The 17,307-nt window shown below is 41.5% G+C and overlaps 1 protein-coding gene across 14 annotated transcripts in view; it reads left to right on the top strand.

Annotated features, from left to right (window-relative positions):
* The window catches only part of LOC18430024 (chromatin modification-related protein EAF1 B), an 86,265-nt gene that overhangs the window by 9,471 nt on the left and 59,487 nt on the right, over positions 1–17,307 (top strand). For 7 of the 14 annotated variants that reach the window (XM_088859803.1, XM_088859797.1, XM_088859806.1 and 4 more), the window contains 7 exons: positions 9,967–10,296; positions 10,400–10,454; positions 10,562–10,659; positions 10,752–12,192; positions 12,294–12,395; positions 12,580–12,846; positions 16,030–16,182. In XM_088859803.1, the coding sequence (XP_088715929.1) occupies positions 10,187–10,296; positions 10,400–10,454; positions 10,562–10,659; positions 10,752–12,192; positions 12,294–12,395; positions 12,580–12,846; positions 16,030–16,182 (2,226 nt within the window). In that variant the 5' untranslated portion in view covers positions 9,967–10,186. The remainder of the gene's footprint in view (positions 1–9,966; positions 10,297–10,399; positions 10,455–10,561; positions 10,660–10,751; positions 12,193–12,293; positions 12,396–12,579; positions 12,847–16,029; positions 16,183–17,307) is intronic. The other 7 variants (XM_088859808.1, XM_020664837.2, XM_088859807.1 and 4 more) reach the window with 2 other exon arrangements.

Below are 17,307 nucleotides of genomic sequence, written 5' to 3'. Positions count from 1 at the left end.
CAGCTGACTCTCCTAGGTCCATTAGAGCTTCTGCACAGGGAACAAGGGTGGAGGAAAAACAGGCAGATTCACAAGAGACAGAGGAAGACGATTCGCAATATGTCGAGGAGGGTGACGACTCCGATGAATATGATGCCAATGCAGCTGACTCAAGATATTCTGATGATGAATGAATGTTGATTGTTGAATAATTATTAAACTTTGTTACTTTAAAGTTTGAACTTTGATTGTAGTATTGTGTGTTGAACATTTGAACTATTGAAGATTCTTTTGAGTCTTCAAATATTACTTTCATAGTTTTATAATTTGGTTGGTTGGCATATTTTAAGTTTTAATTGGATATGGATTATGGAGTATGAACCGACTTATGGATTATGGTTATGCTTATGGAATGTGTGCTAAATGCTAATATATAGTATAATTTGAATATAACTGATAGTCTGATACTCAAATAACTGCAGAATCCTTATTTGGATTCAATTGGGCCGCCCAGGTTCTGGGTGCACCCGCCTAGCGCTTTTTGAAGCACTGGGGATTCTCATAACTTTGAGAAACCTTTCGGTCCTAAAGAAACCACTAAAAACTAGTTTTTGGGGGGCTTTCTCTCTCTAAAATAGGCTCTAATGAATTTTAGGTTTTAAATGAATCTAAAACCCATATTTTTGGGCCCTTAGTATAAAAAAATGACAAATATACCCCCACTGAGTGCTTTTCCATCCCTTTGGGTGAGGTGTTGTCCCTGAATGGCTGCTTAAGCAGTTTCTTGGGCATCTAGGCAGGCGCCTAGGGTATGCCGCTTTTTTGGGCGCCTAGGCCTGGGCGATGTGCCTAGGCGGCTGCCCAGGCGATGAGCGGTTCGCTTTTTGAAACACTGTCATATAGAAATATTTTGACGAAGCAACACTGAGAAGAGTTGCATCACTGAAGGATTGCATGTCTACTATGAGGTTCCTTTAAACCTTCATTGCTGTGTGTGGAAATTCCACCAAACAGGAGAATCTATATTCTAGGGTTTAGCTGTGATCTGATAATCCTCAACTAGGAGTCATATATGTTCATTTGTAGGATTTAGTTCCTTGATGGGATTACAATTTTAGGGGTCGCTTCTACTATTTTAGGGATCCAAACAAATTAATCTCTTTGCTATCTAAACTTATGAGGATTTTGGAAGGAAATATATACAATGAGACCATTTACTTTTGATACACGAAGGTCACAATCATCATTGACCATTATATTTGAAATCAAGTGGCTGAGGATATGTCATTATTTAGGCACAAAATCCAAAATAAAATAATTCGAATGTTGTGACTTTTTTTTTGAAATGTTGACAAATGTATTACTATAAAGGAAAAATTACAATTCTGAGTTAGTACGAGAGTACCCTAATAGACGGGACTCTGCAAAAAAGAATCAGGCCCTATACAAAATGGGGTTATAGGTTAGCCCCTTTACAGATTGTACAAAAATGGGGTTATAATTTAGTCCCCTTATAAAGTTTGCTATAAATTTACAGAAGAGTACAAAAGGTTATGTTGAACCGTATGTGGCCACACGATGCAAACAAAGTGTAGCAAGCCTAGTCTTCCTCATGGGCATTGGCTCCGTCCTTCGCCAAGAGGTCCGCGAAGGCGTTTGACGTCCTTGAGGTATGCATCCATGAGACGGCCGCATCCTTGCAAATATGTTCAATCTCGTCATACAAAGGCTTAAGGTACCAAGGAGGGTAAGCTTTCCTGGATGCTCAAGTGATGATGTTTTGGGCATCTCTCTCCACTATAAGATGTTGTCCCCAAGATCTGTCGAAGCTTTTCAGGCCTTTGAGGAGCGCGAAAGATTCAGCTTGCGGTGAATCTTGCACACCTAGGTATTCTGAGTAGGTGAAAAGAACATTGTGTTGGTGATCTCGAAAGACTCCTCCCATTCCTGCATGGCCTAGATTATCCAAGGAGCACCCATCAAAATTTGCCTGACCTATCCAAAGGTCTGACCAAAAGCTTTCTCTTGTGCCTTCTCTTGGGTGAAGCTTGATGAATTTCTTGAACATAGCGAGAGGGAAGAGAAAGGATCTCCATGCTCCTGATGAAATGGACCAAGGTTTCTCTCTGGGACCCAAGGGTGGTCTGGAATATTGTACTTATTTCGAAGAACCTTCGCCCAAAGGGTATCCGTTTAGGTGGCCAAGTCTGATACCCAGTCCTCCCTGGTTCTTGGGTAAACATACTTTGTCCCAGGAAATGATATGAAACTTTGTCTTGTCTGCTTGTCCTGACCAGAGGAAGTTCCTCATAAGATGATCAAGACGGTTGGCCACTGAAGCGAGCATTTGAAAAAGAGACATAAGATACATAGGTGCATTGGCAAGGGTAGCCTTGATGAGGGTGGTTCTTCCTGCTTGGAAAAGGAATCTCCCTTTCCATCCGGCCAACCTTCTGTCTACCTTGTCGATGACATGGGACCAATGCCTCTTCTTCGGTTTTCCCGGCCCGAGAGGTAGACCAAGATAGGTTGTTGGGAGGTCTTCGACTTTACATTCCCAGGAGGGTATAAGCTCTCTGATTTGGTTGTTGGGAATTGCTACACGCATCATTTGGACTTCTCCATATTGACCTTGAAACCAGTGGCCTATTGGAAGCATTTGAGAAAAAGCGTCAGGTTTTCCACTTCAAGCGGGGAGGAATCAAGGAAGGCTAGTGTGCCATCTACTTATTGCAGATGCGACACTATTGGCCCGTAAGAAGTCCAGCTTGATAAAGGCGGGCGAGAGACCGGCTGAAGACCTCTGCCGAAATAGCGAAGAGAAATGGGGAAAGGGGATCCCCTTGACGTAGGCCCTTCGAAGAAGGAAAGTAGCCCTTGGCGGGTTACATTAATAAGGATCGAAAAGAAAGGACGAGAGTAGCTGCCTCTCATCCACATTCTCCACCGATCTTCGAAGCGCCTTCGTAACATAGTCTCGTCCAAAACTGACCAATTAACATGGTCATAGCCTTTCTCCCAGTCAATCTTGAAGATTAGACCAGGCGTTTTGGACAAGTGCCTTGAATGGATACTTTCATGAGCAATCAAAGCCCCATCAAGAATTTATCTATTTTTGATAAAGGTTGACTGCGAGGATGAGATGACAGCAGGGACGACCTATTACAATCTTGAGGCCAGAACCTTGAACAATATTTTGTACGAGGAGTTGAGCAGACTTATTGGACGAAAGTCCTTAAGTTCCTCGGACCCTTCTACTTTAGGTACAAGTGCAATGAAGGTGGCATTAATGGATTTGTTGAGTATACTCTGATGGAAGAATTTTGAAAAGAAGTTTAAGAAATCTAGTCGGAAAGTGCCCCAAAGGATTTTAAAGGGGGACCACATGAAACCCACTAGGGCTTGGAGCTTTGTCCTTAGCAAGATCATCGAGACCTTTTAAGATTTCATCTTCTAGGAAATGACGCTCTAGCCATATTAACTATTCTTCTGTTAAGGTCAAGAACCCTAAATAAACCATGGCAAGTCTCGGGTCATTTGGGCCAAAATAAAGATTCTGGAAAAAAGCTAGCTGACTCAATTTCTTTAGGCTGGTCCAGGTATTGGTTATTGACTTTAATAGTCGAAATTGAGTTATCCCTCCTTCGGCAGTTAGCTATTCTGTGAAAGAAGCGGGTGTACTGGTCCCCTACTTTTAGCCAATGGACTCTTGTTCTTTGGAAGCAGTAAAGCTCTTCTTTTTTGAGGGTGGAGAGATAATCATGTTTTAATTTGGGTTTTGAGTTCAGCTTCACTGGTAGTCAAAGGACGAGATTTTTCTAGGCAGTCCAGTTCTTGTATAGTCTTTAGGAAGGTCAGACTTAATTTGGGAGTAGTTGCCAGGGATAGATCGACTCCAAGATTTGAGAGAGGCCTTTAGCAATTGGATCTTAAATTGAAGTCTATAACCAGCTATGCCATTCACCTGTCTAGCGAAGGAATTTCACCATTTTGGGATCAAGGAAGAAAGGGACTTCTCTTCAAGCCAAGCCAGTTTAAATCTGAAAGGTTTGGGTCCTTTATTCAAAGGTAAGGTGGAGAGGAGGATGGGACAATGGTTCGAAATAGGTTTTGGCAGGGCGATGGTGTGTGAGCCCGGGAATGTTTCGTCCTAGTTGTTGGCTAAAAGAAACCTGTCCAGTTTAGAAAGAGAAGGTTGGGCATAATGGCTAGAACTGGTAAAGCGGTTACCCTACTGAGGAATATCAATAAGATCATTTTTAAAAATGAAATAAAAAAAGTCTGCCATGCCCTGAGAAATATTGGAGGATTCATGGGACCACGGTGTGATATTAAAGTGTCCACCCAAACACCAGACCGGGTGTGGGAGGAAAGCCACCAGGTCCAACTCGGACAAAAAACGTGGTCGAATGGAAGAAGAGCAGGGGTCGTAAATGGCCGAGAATTTCCATTTTAGACCATCCGAAATACGGGACAGTAAAGTGGTTATAGAAAATTCTCCAATATGTGAAGATAATAAAAGCTGGTCAGTGGGATTCCAGATCACCCAAATACCCCCTGAGGCACCTACTACCAGTAAAGTTACCCACTGGGAAGGCCTCCTTCCCCATAGTTGATGAATAAGGAATAGGAAGGGGCTCGGGTGATTTGGTTTCAGTAAGAGCGAGAATGATTGGGCAGTGTTTCGAGGACAAGTCCTTAGCAACATTCCTTTTGAATGGATGGCCTAGACCTCTGACATTCCATGTGATTATCTTCATGGTTTGGGGGAAGGAGAAGAGAGTGAGGCTAATCGAGCAGATCACCTCAAAGAAAGTGGGGGTGACAGGTTGGGGGCACCAATGGAAGTTGAAGGGTCCTCGAAAGAGATAGACGAGAAAAGGTTTAGAAGCTCCCTTTGGCCTTTGAATCGCACCTTCTGTCGACTCTGGGCATCTGCGAGCATAAAATGATGAGCTGGTCCTTCAGGCCAGTCGTAGTGGAAGCCCATGAGACGAAATATCTCCTTCATTCTATCAAGATCAGGGTTGTGTCCTTCCCCATCTTCGTCATCATTTTTGGTCTTCTAGGAGGATGGAGAGGAAGATGTCGCCGGCTCTTCCGTGTCATAGACCCCCTTGTCGGCAACACTAGGCAAGGGGGGAGAGATGGGCGTACCTTGGTCTTCGAACAGGTCCAATATCTGGGGGTAAAGGTCTTGGGGAAGGGAAAGGAGGGGAGAAGAGGATGAAGGGGACGAGCAGAAAGGGGTGGGGGAAGGATCAGGAGGGGCAAAGGACAAGGAGGGCAAAGAAGGAAGGGAGACGGGATAAAGGGAGTGGGAGGCCATAGGCAAAGGAAAAGATTATTGTTCCCCCGAGTCAGACAAGGAGTATGGAAAAATGTGAGGGGGTAGGGATAAGGCAGAGGAGGGGATGAGGGAAGGAGAGGAGGAGGAAGGGGAGGAGCCAAGAAGGCATAAAATTGAGATGTGGATACATAGTGGTGGGACAAACACATGGTTCCCAAAAAGTGGTGGGAGGAGTGGACCCTGTGGACTCTGATGAGATAAGGGGCCAAGGCCAAGGGTGGTGGCAAAAAGGGTTCCTGAGGGGTTCGGATTAGACGAAACAGGTAACACAGAGGGATAGGGTCTGTCCATAATGGTGACGGGAGACAGAGAAGAAGGTAAGTGGAGGGGATGATTCAAACGAGAGGATGGGGAATCTGGAAGCGACATAGGCCGTAGAGGATCAGGCTGATAAAAGGAGCAGGTAAGGCAAGCAGGAGTGGGTGAAAAGGAGGTGGGGTGGATGGAAGGTGAGAGAAGAGGAGGACAAGGCCGGGATGGGGAAGAAGGGAAGGACAGAGTACCGGGTCGAGAGGGAGATAAAGCAGCAGAAGGGGACAAAGAGGAAGGGACGATGGTAGAAGAGGGGGAAGGGGTTAGGTGGAGAGATAGAGGTGAGGGATGGTGGACTGGTGGATAACACGCGTCACCCAGGAACACACCCGAGGACGAAATAGTGTCCAAGTGGAGGGGCTCAACGCAAAGAGCCGTATCGCACGGAAGGGAAGGGGTAGGTGACAAAAAAGCAGAGAGGGAAGACGACGGCGACACGACAGACAAAGGGATGTGGCTGGCAGCTGGATGCGACGCGTCACACCGCAGAGAGGCAGGTGAAATAAATGCATGCATAGGTGGGGCACGAACAGGCACAGACGTGGCAATAGAGGATAAGGCGGTACAGAAGAACGGGCCGGGCTCCTGGAGAGGGCCCGACTACAAAGTACTCTCAAACGGCGGGGCAATGGGCTCCTTGCCAGGCCGATGAGTTGAAGGAGAAGGATAGTAGGGGGCATTGACAGAAGATAGCACGACCGATCGATTGTGAGGCCCTTCCTGGCAAGGGTCAGAGTCTCAAGTGGACCACGTCGAGTGACCGGCCGTGTCACTAGGTTGTCGAATTTGCCACCAAGAAAGCAAACCAGAAGGTTCGGGAGCCTTTGATCGTCTTCGTACCTGGCGGCTCGGGAGGGCGGAGGCCTGTTGGTGGCGTCTCTTGTTGCGATGGCGCCTGTGATGCACTGTAGTCCAAGCAAGAGGATCCTTAGGCTGAGAAGGTGAAGGAGGGGGGCGAAGCTCCCATCCAAGAGATGGATACCAGAAAAAAGAGAGACTGGACTTCGAGCCAGACACTCGAAGGAATGAGGTTAGTGTCCAGAACTGCAAGGAGCCGTCGGATGGATCCCAGGGTAAGAGTCTCAATCGACTTCTGGTGAATAGCGATCAGTTCCCTGCAAACTGCAGCCACTTTTTTGAAGGTCACCGGTCACCGGTGACTAGGCATGAAGTGGAATATTTTCTAGCATTAGCCAGACCTTCTGCTTTCTGTAAGATCCTTGGGAGGGGGACCACGCACATAGCGAACAAGAAGCCCCCTGGAATGTGTCGCTAGAAGGAGTCAAAAAGGCATTCGAGGCCAACTCAGGGGAAGGGAAAGAGAGCAGAAGGGAGCCGTCTTGAAGCGGCAGCAAGTGATTGAAGGCTCGTCGCAGATACGTTTAGCCCACCTCTCAATGCCTCTCTCATCATCGCGTCAGGGAAAGAATGTGGCCACCAAGCAAGAGGAAAGCTTAACCTGGAGTTGGGTGGCGGAGTCATGGGGACAGGAGATGATACAAGGCAAGAAAGGAGAGGAACCAGAGAGAAGAGGAGTCCTATCACAAGAAAGGGAGGATGAGACACCAGACACTTTTATCTATTAGATTTTACATCTAATGGCCAAAAGTGGTTGTGACCTACTTGTACCATAAATAAATAGTCTCACAGTATACAATCCTATATTAGAAAATTGTGTGTAGTTTAACTTGGAATTTCATAAGCCCAGAGATCTCACTACTTAAGTCAGTTTTAACCATTTACCAAAGTATTAATCGATGATAAGGTGATGTTTCTTAGATGAATTAGATTCTAAAATTAGTTATAAAAAAAAAAAAAGAATTAGATTCTAAAATTAACTCATCTACGACAAGTCTAACAATTGAAATGACTGGTCTAATAAACACTATTTTTGGTGCTCAATATTTATTATCTCTTTCTAATTTCCATCACTTGAGATAATAACCCACAAAGTTTGGAATTCAAACTCCTCCAAGATGAATTTGGGAAGGTAAGTGCACCCAAGGTTGTATGGAAACTCACGGGGATGATTTTGTCATTCAATAAAAGTACATGGGTGCTTGGAACTTAAAGCCCTAATTCGTCAAAAATAAGTTTAGGGTTTACGATAGGTGCCCTACTTATATTGTAGAAATAAAATGGCACCTCTAATTTTATCTTGTAGATGTAGGTTTAGCACTTGAAACAACTTGAAAATCAATATTTTTCCCTGATCATGAAACTTAAATGGTCTAATAATTGTGAGAACCTTAGATTTTTTTATAATCCATCCCAAACCCGGGTAAAGGATGTTGGTTGTGTTCGGTAGGCAACTATCATAAAACTTCGCCACATCTTATCATGAATCCTAAACTGAAGTTACGAATGAAGGAACAAGATTCATGTAGCTGACCCCAAACAATTAGGACAAGACTTGGATGATGATGCGTAAAACTTAAAAAGGGTTTTGTTAGGATGCTCCTACACATGGAGTATATATTTAATGTACTCAATATTTTGAGATACTTGATACCATAATCCTATAATGCAGTAACTTTTCTCTAGGGGTATTTTAAGTAATTAGTCAATGGTAAAGTATAACTTCTTAGTAGAAACAAAAGCAATTATTGACTATACTGGATAATGGCATCACCGATATGATGTTGGCATCACGTACATTAAACATTTAGTGGTTTTTAACCACTAATAGAATGCCACTATTTTCTTATAGAAATGTCCATTCTACCCCTCTTAATGACAAAAATTGCCTTTGCTTGAAATTTTTTTTGTTATAAATCACCGGTATCTAAGAGCCCAAAAAATGTTGAGGACTTTAAGGGTCTGTACCACAAGTGGTGTAACATAACATAGCCCAAACTTAAAATGCTAAAAAAATATATTTTTAGTATGGAAGAGACTGCGCAATGCCTATAGGCAAAATGCTATAATGATTTTGCTTATAGGCTCATTACCGTTCAAAAAAATTGGACGGCGTCGATAAAACAATTGCCATGGACCTAGCATGTCTGTAGCAGTATCGTCACGGACACATGTCTGTGACGATAAAAAATTCACACGGAACCACATTGGAAGGTGACCCCGTCCCTTGCGGTGTGAAACACTATTCATTTTTGCCTATGGGCGTTTTTAATAATTTCGTTTTAGTAATATTTATATACACTTTAAAATCTTGAAAATAGTTTGATAAGGATAACTCTCGTTAGAAGAGGCATTACATCTTTAAACTTTGAATTATTATTTTTCGTTTGAAATTATTTTTTCTTCGCATCAGGCTGGACTAATTATGTTGAGGTGCTTATGAGGTGGACATATATAAACATTCCCCTGAAAAATGCTTTTCGTGTTAAAAAAGGTTTGGGAATTTTCTCAGATAACCTCAAAGAAATATTTGCATCATTAGATCATTAGAACTAACCCTGGTGTCGACTGTACAAGCTTTTCTTCTCTATCTCTACAAAAAAAAAAAAAAAAAGGAAAAGAAAAAGAATACCATAAGTTAAATACATAAAAGGCCATGTACCCTAAACACTAAATTTTAGAATCTAAAAGGAATACTGTCTTTTTCTGCACTCTGCTGCTTCATGCCCCTTCTTTCTCTCTGAGAGATTGCACACCCTGGAATAGTTCATTAATCTCATAAGAGAAGGAAAATGAGAGATTCCTGAGCCTTCATGAGACGAATGCACACTTTCAATTAATTAAATTTGCCTCCTCATATGATTTATTACTTAATTGTCTTATGCATTCTATACAATTTGTAAGCTATTTACAATTTCGCAAAGTTTTGGTTCATGCAATTCTATTTGAATGCAATAAGTACAAATGCATGAGACAGAGATTGCAATGCATCGATGGTGTAGAACTTCTGCATCTGTTTGTCTTTGTTATTTAACAGTTACATGAATGTTCATTATGGAGATCCTAATTCATATTCTTTTTTCCTGAAGAAACAAGTTTATGTTAACTATATGGAGAAACTGCCGGGTTCTTTGCGTTGCTTACACACCTGTGCAAATTTTGAGTGTGCATTCGCACTGTTCAATTTTGAGAGAATTATTGATGACCTTCAATTTTCATCCTTTCTGCCTTATGACTTGTGTCCTCCTGCTACTTGATGTAACTCATTATCTCTCAAAAAAGAAAAGAAAACTGAAGAAATCGAACTTTTGACAGCTCATTGTGGTGGCAGACTTTTAGATGATGATTGCTGATTTGTTGGCATCTCTTGACCTATATTATTCGCTTACCATCTTTTTTCTCTTTGGTCCTTTTATTTTATAGAAATTTTGGTATTTTTCAAACAAGATAAAAGTGTTTGGATGCAGAACCTTAGTGCGATTGGAAGGCCTCTATCATACTCTCTGTAGTTTTACATGTGCATTTGAAGGAATTGCGCTTCCCATGGCGCGTTGGTAGGTGTTCTTGAAATCTTGACATATCCATGTTTCCATCCATACAGCAGAAAGAAGAGCTTCGATTGATGGAATGGAATGGTGATGTTAGGACAGAGGGGGTGTGTGGGGTAAATGTGTAGAGTTGGAAGCAATGGGAGGTGGAGGGGGAGGGGGAGGAGGTGTGGGTAGTGGAGTTGTTGCTCTGGAGAACCGAACCTCTCCACGTCGTGCAGCCATTGAAAAGGCTCAAGCAGAGCTCAGGTAACCACCATTACCATTTTTCTCGCTATATCCATCCATCTTTGAGTGCTTTGTTTTTTTGTTTTTTCGTATCAAAGCAGCATTCTAAATGAGCTACGTGCAGGCTGGAATTTGATGTGAGAGAGGAAAGGAGAAGGGAACTTGAGTTTCTTGAGAAGGCAAGTGCACCTATTTGTTGTTGTTTCGCTTCAACATTCTCCTTTTGATACATTTGATGCGGTCCCAATCCATTTCATAAATAAGAGTTTCTATTTTGGCATGGCAGGGTGGCAATCCCTTAGATTATAAACTTGGGTTAGCTGCTTCTGTTAGTCTTCAGTCTACCTCGCTCACTGATCAGCCGCCAGAACATTGTTTGGCAAGGTATATATATTTTGTTGTGCATTGCTTTCGGAGTCTTGGTTTGTAGTATTATATATAGTCTTGTTTGGCTTTACATGTGTTAATCTATCTAGCGAAGCGAGAGGTAGCTTTGTGCTGACTGCATCACCAAATGGAGATTCTGCTGAAAGCAGCGGAAGGCTGGGAGCTCTTCTCGGAGGAGAACCAAATACTGCTGATAATCTATTGCTCTTTGTTGGTGATAATGATATTCTGGCCAGAGAGAAGTCATCTTCCTCTAAGAAAGATAATGTTGAAGGGAGCCAGAATAATAACAATGCAAAGGAATCTGAGGACTCAGTTGGTGTCCGCCTTGGGTTTAAAAATCAAGCCTATGCTCGAAGGAACAGGCCCAGGTCTAGTCGTAACAGTGGGAAAACACATAATTCTGTTGACACAATTCAAGGGGGCAATAGGTCTTCGATGCTGCTATCTTCCCACCAGGATGGAAATTTATCTTTATATGAGGTTCAAATGGACAAGAACCACAATGTGTATGATCTCAAACTTACAAGTTCTAATGATGCGAATGGAAAGATGCAGCTGCCTTCTGATCAAATGGATATGGAGGTGGATGATGTGCAGGCGCCAGCTGAGAGTAGTTTGAACCTGTTAAAACACAGAAGTGTTGAAGTGAAGCAAAACACTGCTGCCTCTGAGAAACCTCAGGATAATGAAGTTCATCATTCTTTTGAGAAGATAGTTGGGGAAGACCCTAATTCTGAGGCTGTTGCCCCATTGGGCGAAAGAGTAGTGCGACCTTCGGTTTGTCTTCAAGAAGCACTCCAAGTAGGTGAATCTAAGAACATGGAAATAGTTCATGAAGGCCCACTTGATTACATGATTGAAGATGGGAATGGAATGGAAAATCAGAAGAGAAGCAGCCATGATTGTGCTCTTGCCACCATTACTGCAGAGTTTGGTAATGGTTTGGATTCGGAATCCTCTTGTACCCTTAAGAGTCTCAGTTCCAATGGTGGTGTTTTAAGAAAGCAAAGCATACCACTGGGTAGGAGTCATAGTTTTAATGGATCAGCCAATTGGCAACCTTCAAAATCCGAAAAGATCCCTACAGCAACAGCCACCATCAATGATATCAAAGAATGCGTGAAATCCAGCGAGACTGATGCAAATGTTACCTCGGAATGTAATAATCCTGTTCTAACGAATTCTGGTGGCTCTGATGTCCAAATAAAAATTGAGCTTGAAATATGTGAGAGTAGATCTGATTCTCAAATTGAACAGAAACATGTTGCAAATGCTTGGAAGACAGAATCACAGGTTCTGGTAGAGAAGTTGGACAATTATTCAGGTCATGAATGTTGCCCAGAAAAGCCAACCTTTTGTTCTCAAGCCAGGGTATCCAGCTCTTCGATACCCACTAGCTCTATGCCGTCTGAGATTACCGTTTCCCAGATGGAATGTCCTACAGTTGCCGCTGAACCTGACAATCATGGGAAAGACAGAGACTTAAAAATGACTGATAAAGTGCTTCAAGATGAGTTCTCTAGAGAGGTAAGAATTGTGAAGGTGGCTCTTGAATTTTCTTGTTTTAAATTGTTAAGAGAGCTTTGGTTTTCTCGCATGAAGGAAGTGACAGTTACCGTTTTCCATAGATTCCTCTGAAGACATCTGAAGGGTTGACATTGAAACAAAGAAAGTCCCACTGGGACTTTGTTCTCGAGGAGATGGCTTGGCTAGCACATGATTTCATGCAGGTATGGTTAATGTTTTAAATCTGATTTTATCACATGTATTCAACATCCATCTTCATTATGTAGTTGGTCAATAACGTTTTGAGATGTTGCTTCAGTCAGTATGGTGTCTGATCGTTTTGTATAGTGGCGCCACAGCTTGTATTCGGTTTCTAGCTATTCATTTTCTCTTTTCATCTGTGAGCAGGAGCGCATTTGGAAGATCGCTGCTGCAGCCCAAGTATGTCAATGGGTGGCTTCCAGGGGCAAGTTAGATGAGAGGAAGAAGAAAGTTGCACAGACCTTAGCCAATGCTGTCATGCACTTCTGGCATGTGGCTGAGGTGATTCATAGCAGGGGTTGCGGCTCTCGCATTGGATTGCATGAAGTGAGCAGTGAAGCATTCTCTTGTTTGGAGAATGAAAACGATTTTCTTTCAAAAAAAGACGCAATTCAAGATTTGAAACATGTGCAGGTTGTTTCTTTTGTACACGTCAGTATATTGCTTGACAATGCCCTCTATTTAGCTCGTTGAGTTCACTATGTGCAGTGTCTCGCTCTTTGTAATGCTTGTGTTTCTCATTTCTGAAAATGTCTTTAAATTGGCCAGAGCAAATTGACTGATGGTTCTGGTTAGTGTACTTGCTGAGTCATGCATTGGCATGTCCAGATAATTTAGCTCAAATTGAGTCTGGTAAATTATCCAATTCTTTACCTTCTTCGACTTTGGTGTACTTCTTGATGTCTAAGCCACCTCCTGCTGCTAGAGCCACCTACTAGCCCTTGGCATGAACTCTTTCGGGTTCCACGTTCAAGAAACTCACCTAGAACAATAGCCAGGCTTCTGGAACACTTCCTTTTGTAATACAGCATTGTCCTTAGAACATGTGGCAACCATCTCTCACGAAGACTTCCCTTCTATCACCACCTCTGAACCCATGCTCGCATCAACCTCTTTCCAAATGTAAAGGATCCTTGGTCCTACCATATTTTTCTCAATGGCATAAACACCATTCATTCCTGCATATATCCTTGAACACTTCTTCAACAGCATTGTGACATAACACAAGTGATTACTGATAACTAGAGAAAACGGCTTCATGCACTAAACCTTCTATTAGAACTATATTAGAACTATATGTACTTTCTCTTACTCCATCATACTCCTATGGGGCACTTCTTGTGCAGCCAAGACTCGAAATATTGTCCACTTCATAAAGAGCATCCTTGGGATGCACTTTATTGAAAATTGCATTGCTTAATGACATTAAATGGCTGCAATAGACTTTCAGTTTTTTTTCTCTAGAGATATTTCTCATGGTACATGTTGAGATGTTTGATTTGCTGTGTTCAGTTGGTGTATGTGCCGGCATGCACGTGTGTGCGTGTGTGTTTCTCTGAGTGTGCACAGGCTGCATGTGCATGTGCACATGAGCACAATGTGTTGTCTCTGTGTGTGTAGGTGGGTGGGTGCTGATTGTCATGATGGTGGCTACCTCTTTGGGGAATAGTTTTGGTAATCTTGGGGTTTTGAAGGAGGCCTTGGGGGTTTTGCATATTCCACTGTTTAAGCAATTATCTGAAATGACTGTCCCTTCTCCATTCTGATGCTTAAATGAGATTCTTTCTTTCTTTTCTTAGATCACTATTGTCTTTTTAAGTTAGAACTAAGATCTTTTCAGTTGATTAGCAACAAATAATAGCACTTGTACTGCTTGTGAAATGACTGTTGCTTGGCTTATTCATGATCATTATCAAGAAGATGGGAACATAAACTCAGGAAGATGAGAAGATGTTTCTTCTCTTCTGGGATTCCCACATATATTCATTCACAGTGTAGAATAAAATATTTTGATATTGGAATGCTACTTTAATTATAAGGTTCTCTATAAGTAAGAGTTAATAAGTAATGCTTTTGCTGTTCTACACTTCTACCAGTTGATTTATGTTTCATAACGTTGAATTTGTGCTTCCATTATTGTAAGAGAAAGTCAACAATATGACCATTTCATAATCAGTCTTAGGCATTAGATGTGAAACCAGAAGGTGGGGGGTGTAGCATTGACTGGCCCACTGTCCAAAATATAATTTCTTGAACACTGCCAGCTTTGGTATTTGACGGCCATTGGTGATTACGACTATCTTGTACCAAATGTATAACTTCTTGTTTTAGTATATTTTTGGGAATGACTTGTCTTTTCCATATATTTAGAAAAGGAGATTGATTATAGTGATGAACCATCAGCTTCCAAGCAGTTGAAGGTTTTGAATGTCTAGAAATGACCTTCACTCTGTGTACAATAGAAATTGCTCAATTAATTGATATAGCATGCCATAGTTATGATTTTATTATGAATAATGCCTGAGGGCCCCTGTGGGTTAAAGAGGCATCCAAAAGTTGATTTGCATGAAACTTGTGAGGGAAAATAATAGAATATGTGCACCGTGGAGGATCCCTCCAAATAACTTGCAATGTAAGATGTGCATTGTGTTCTGTTTAATGCTTAGCCATATTACTTTTGTAGTGCCAGCTGTTACTTAGTAATCATGTCTTGATAATTATCCAATCACTATGTTGTATAATAGATTGTGCTTTTGTACATGTGCTTTCTCTTGTAATACAAAACGCTGTATACAAATTTATATAATATTGTGTATCGATTTCTATAATGGATATTTTTATTTGCATCATGAGGTAATTATAGTGCTCCCGTGTTTTTTTTTTGTATCGGTGTGGGTAAAGTTTTCTTCTATATGCACATAAATAATTGGGGCACTTAAGTAATTTTTCTCATGTATGGGCTTTCTTTACAAAAATAAAAAAATCCATGCAACTATTGTCCTTCAATTTATTAAGAATCCTGGTTATTTATAATTATTTTTGTGTATCAGTTTGGGTAAAGTTTTCTTCTATATACACACAAATAATTGGGGCACTTGAGCTATTTTTCTCCTAACGGGCTTGCTTCACAAAATTAAAATAAAACAAAGAAATCCATGTAACTATTGTCCTTCAATTTAGTAAGAATTCTGGTTAGTTATAATTAAAAATAGGGTTTGCTACTAAAGAAAGAAAAGAAAGTGAGATTTGTTGTCTAAACCAGAACAATTTTCCTTTATGTTTTACTTTTGTACATTTGTCCTGGATGTTATCATTGATAGATAAGTTGTCATTTCCTGAAGTTTTGGTTCCTAAATTGTGAGGAATAATAAGAGTATGCTTGATGTTAAGTTAGTGATGTGCGGGTTTTAGGTCTGATTTGTAAAGGATGCTTAATTTATATAAGTATTTTCTGTTGTTTTTTTAGTCAGAATCTACTCTCTGGTGTATTGTTTGCATTATTTCTCTTTGACGGTATTCTAGTATTAATCTCTTCACGTTTACTCATTCTGCTTGTCGGAATAACGTAAGCTGACTTCTATAATGTTTCAATCATAATTTCTGAAGATTATAGGTTTGCCAAAGTTAATGTGTAATGGAAGGCTTTGTGATTAGTCACCCTCCATTGAATCAGCACTTGTTCTACATGCATTTGCTTGTGTAAATGTCATACTGTCTTTACGCAAGAGGCTTGTCCTCATATATGGATTTCATATTTTATTCCTGGTGACTCATAAATGTTTTAACATTGTTACTGATTTGGAATATCTTGGACAGACTTCAGGATCTCCGCTTCAGGGTTATGCTCTGAGGTTTCTGCAGTACCATAATTCACAGGACAGTAGTGATGGAGCTGAAGCCCCAGTTACCCCTGAGCAGGTGTCAGATGCTGGAGTTTTGGAGATCTCATGGGAAGACCAATGTTCAGATGTATGCATTCCCAATCTTTTCTACTTGGTTAAAGTTAGCATAGTTTACCATGATTATTTGGGATTTGATTTGCGTTGTCTGTTATATGTTAATGACTAAAAGGCTGAAGAGATAGTTATTATATCATCTTGGAAAGAGAGTTGCCAAGATTTTGTCTCCTTTGGCCACCTCTGTTTGTTTGCGACAAGGTTAAAGTAGGCATTAATATCCTTGATACCTTAGTTAAACCCGCTTCAAAGGCTGTAAATACAAATGTTGGAAAGGAGAACTATTTTATGAAGAAATTCACTATATACTTATATATACGAAAAGTCTCATGAGGCATGAGTTTGAGCCAACCCACACGGGGATGCCTTGTACAAAATGAGCAAAATATTAAAAAAATAAAAAAAAAGATTCAGACACCCACATGTCTAGTACTCGAAAGCTCATGTATCCAAAAATTATGCATGTGTCAGCCCACCTTAGCAGACTCAGGTTAGCAGCTTACAGATCAAGTGCTCACCCAAGGACCAAAAAATTGGTCTGCAACCAGTAGGTGGGAAAGGGAAGAGGAAGAGATGGGAGGAAGAAAGAAGAGGGAGAGTAGAAAATTAAAATGAATATCCTTACTTGGAACATAAGAGGTTTGGGACACTTGTCCCAAACCTGTTAAAGGACAAAGGGAGCTTCTCAATCTGTTCTCCTTGATCTCATATAAAGGTTTCCCTTTAGAAGGTCTCCCTTCCACTACCTCCTCTCCCTCTTTGAGGAGGTAAGCCAGATTAGCCTCTACTGCAACTCCTACTCCCGAACCTTGAAGATCCTTACTTGGAACATAAGAGGTTTGGGACACTCGTCCAAAAGGGAGGCAGTCAAGGACTTGATATCGCAACACCTTCGTGCTATTCTTGCCCTCTCTGAAACTAAATTACCCGAGCCTTCTCTCCATCTTATTCGTCAGGTCTGGAGTAGAAGGCCTTGCCAGTGGGTTGCTCTACCTGCAGACGGGGGAATTTGGGTGATCTGGAACCCTTCAGAGCACCTCCTTCTCTCCTCCCACATAGGGGAATCCTCTGTTACCGTTCTTTTTTAACGCACTTCTAATGGTTTCTTGTGGAAAGTTGTCCATTTATGGCCCCTACT

The sequence above is a fragment of the Amborella trichopoda genome, chromosome 2, assembly GCF_054954075.1.
Source record: "Amborella trichopoda isolate Santa Cruz 75 chromosome 2, AtrichopodaSantaCruz75HAP2 v2.0, whole genome shotgun sequence".
NCBI lineage: Eukaryota > Viridiplantae > Streptophyta > Magnoliopsida > Amborellales > Amborellaceae > Amborella > Amborella trichopoda.
The sequence above is the reverse complement of the archived record's forward strand: the minus strand, read 5'-3'. Positions and strand labels throughout refer to the sequence as shown.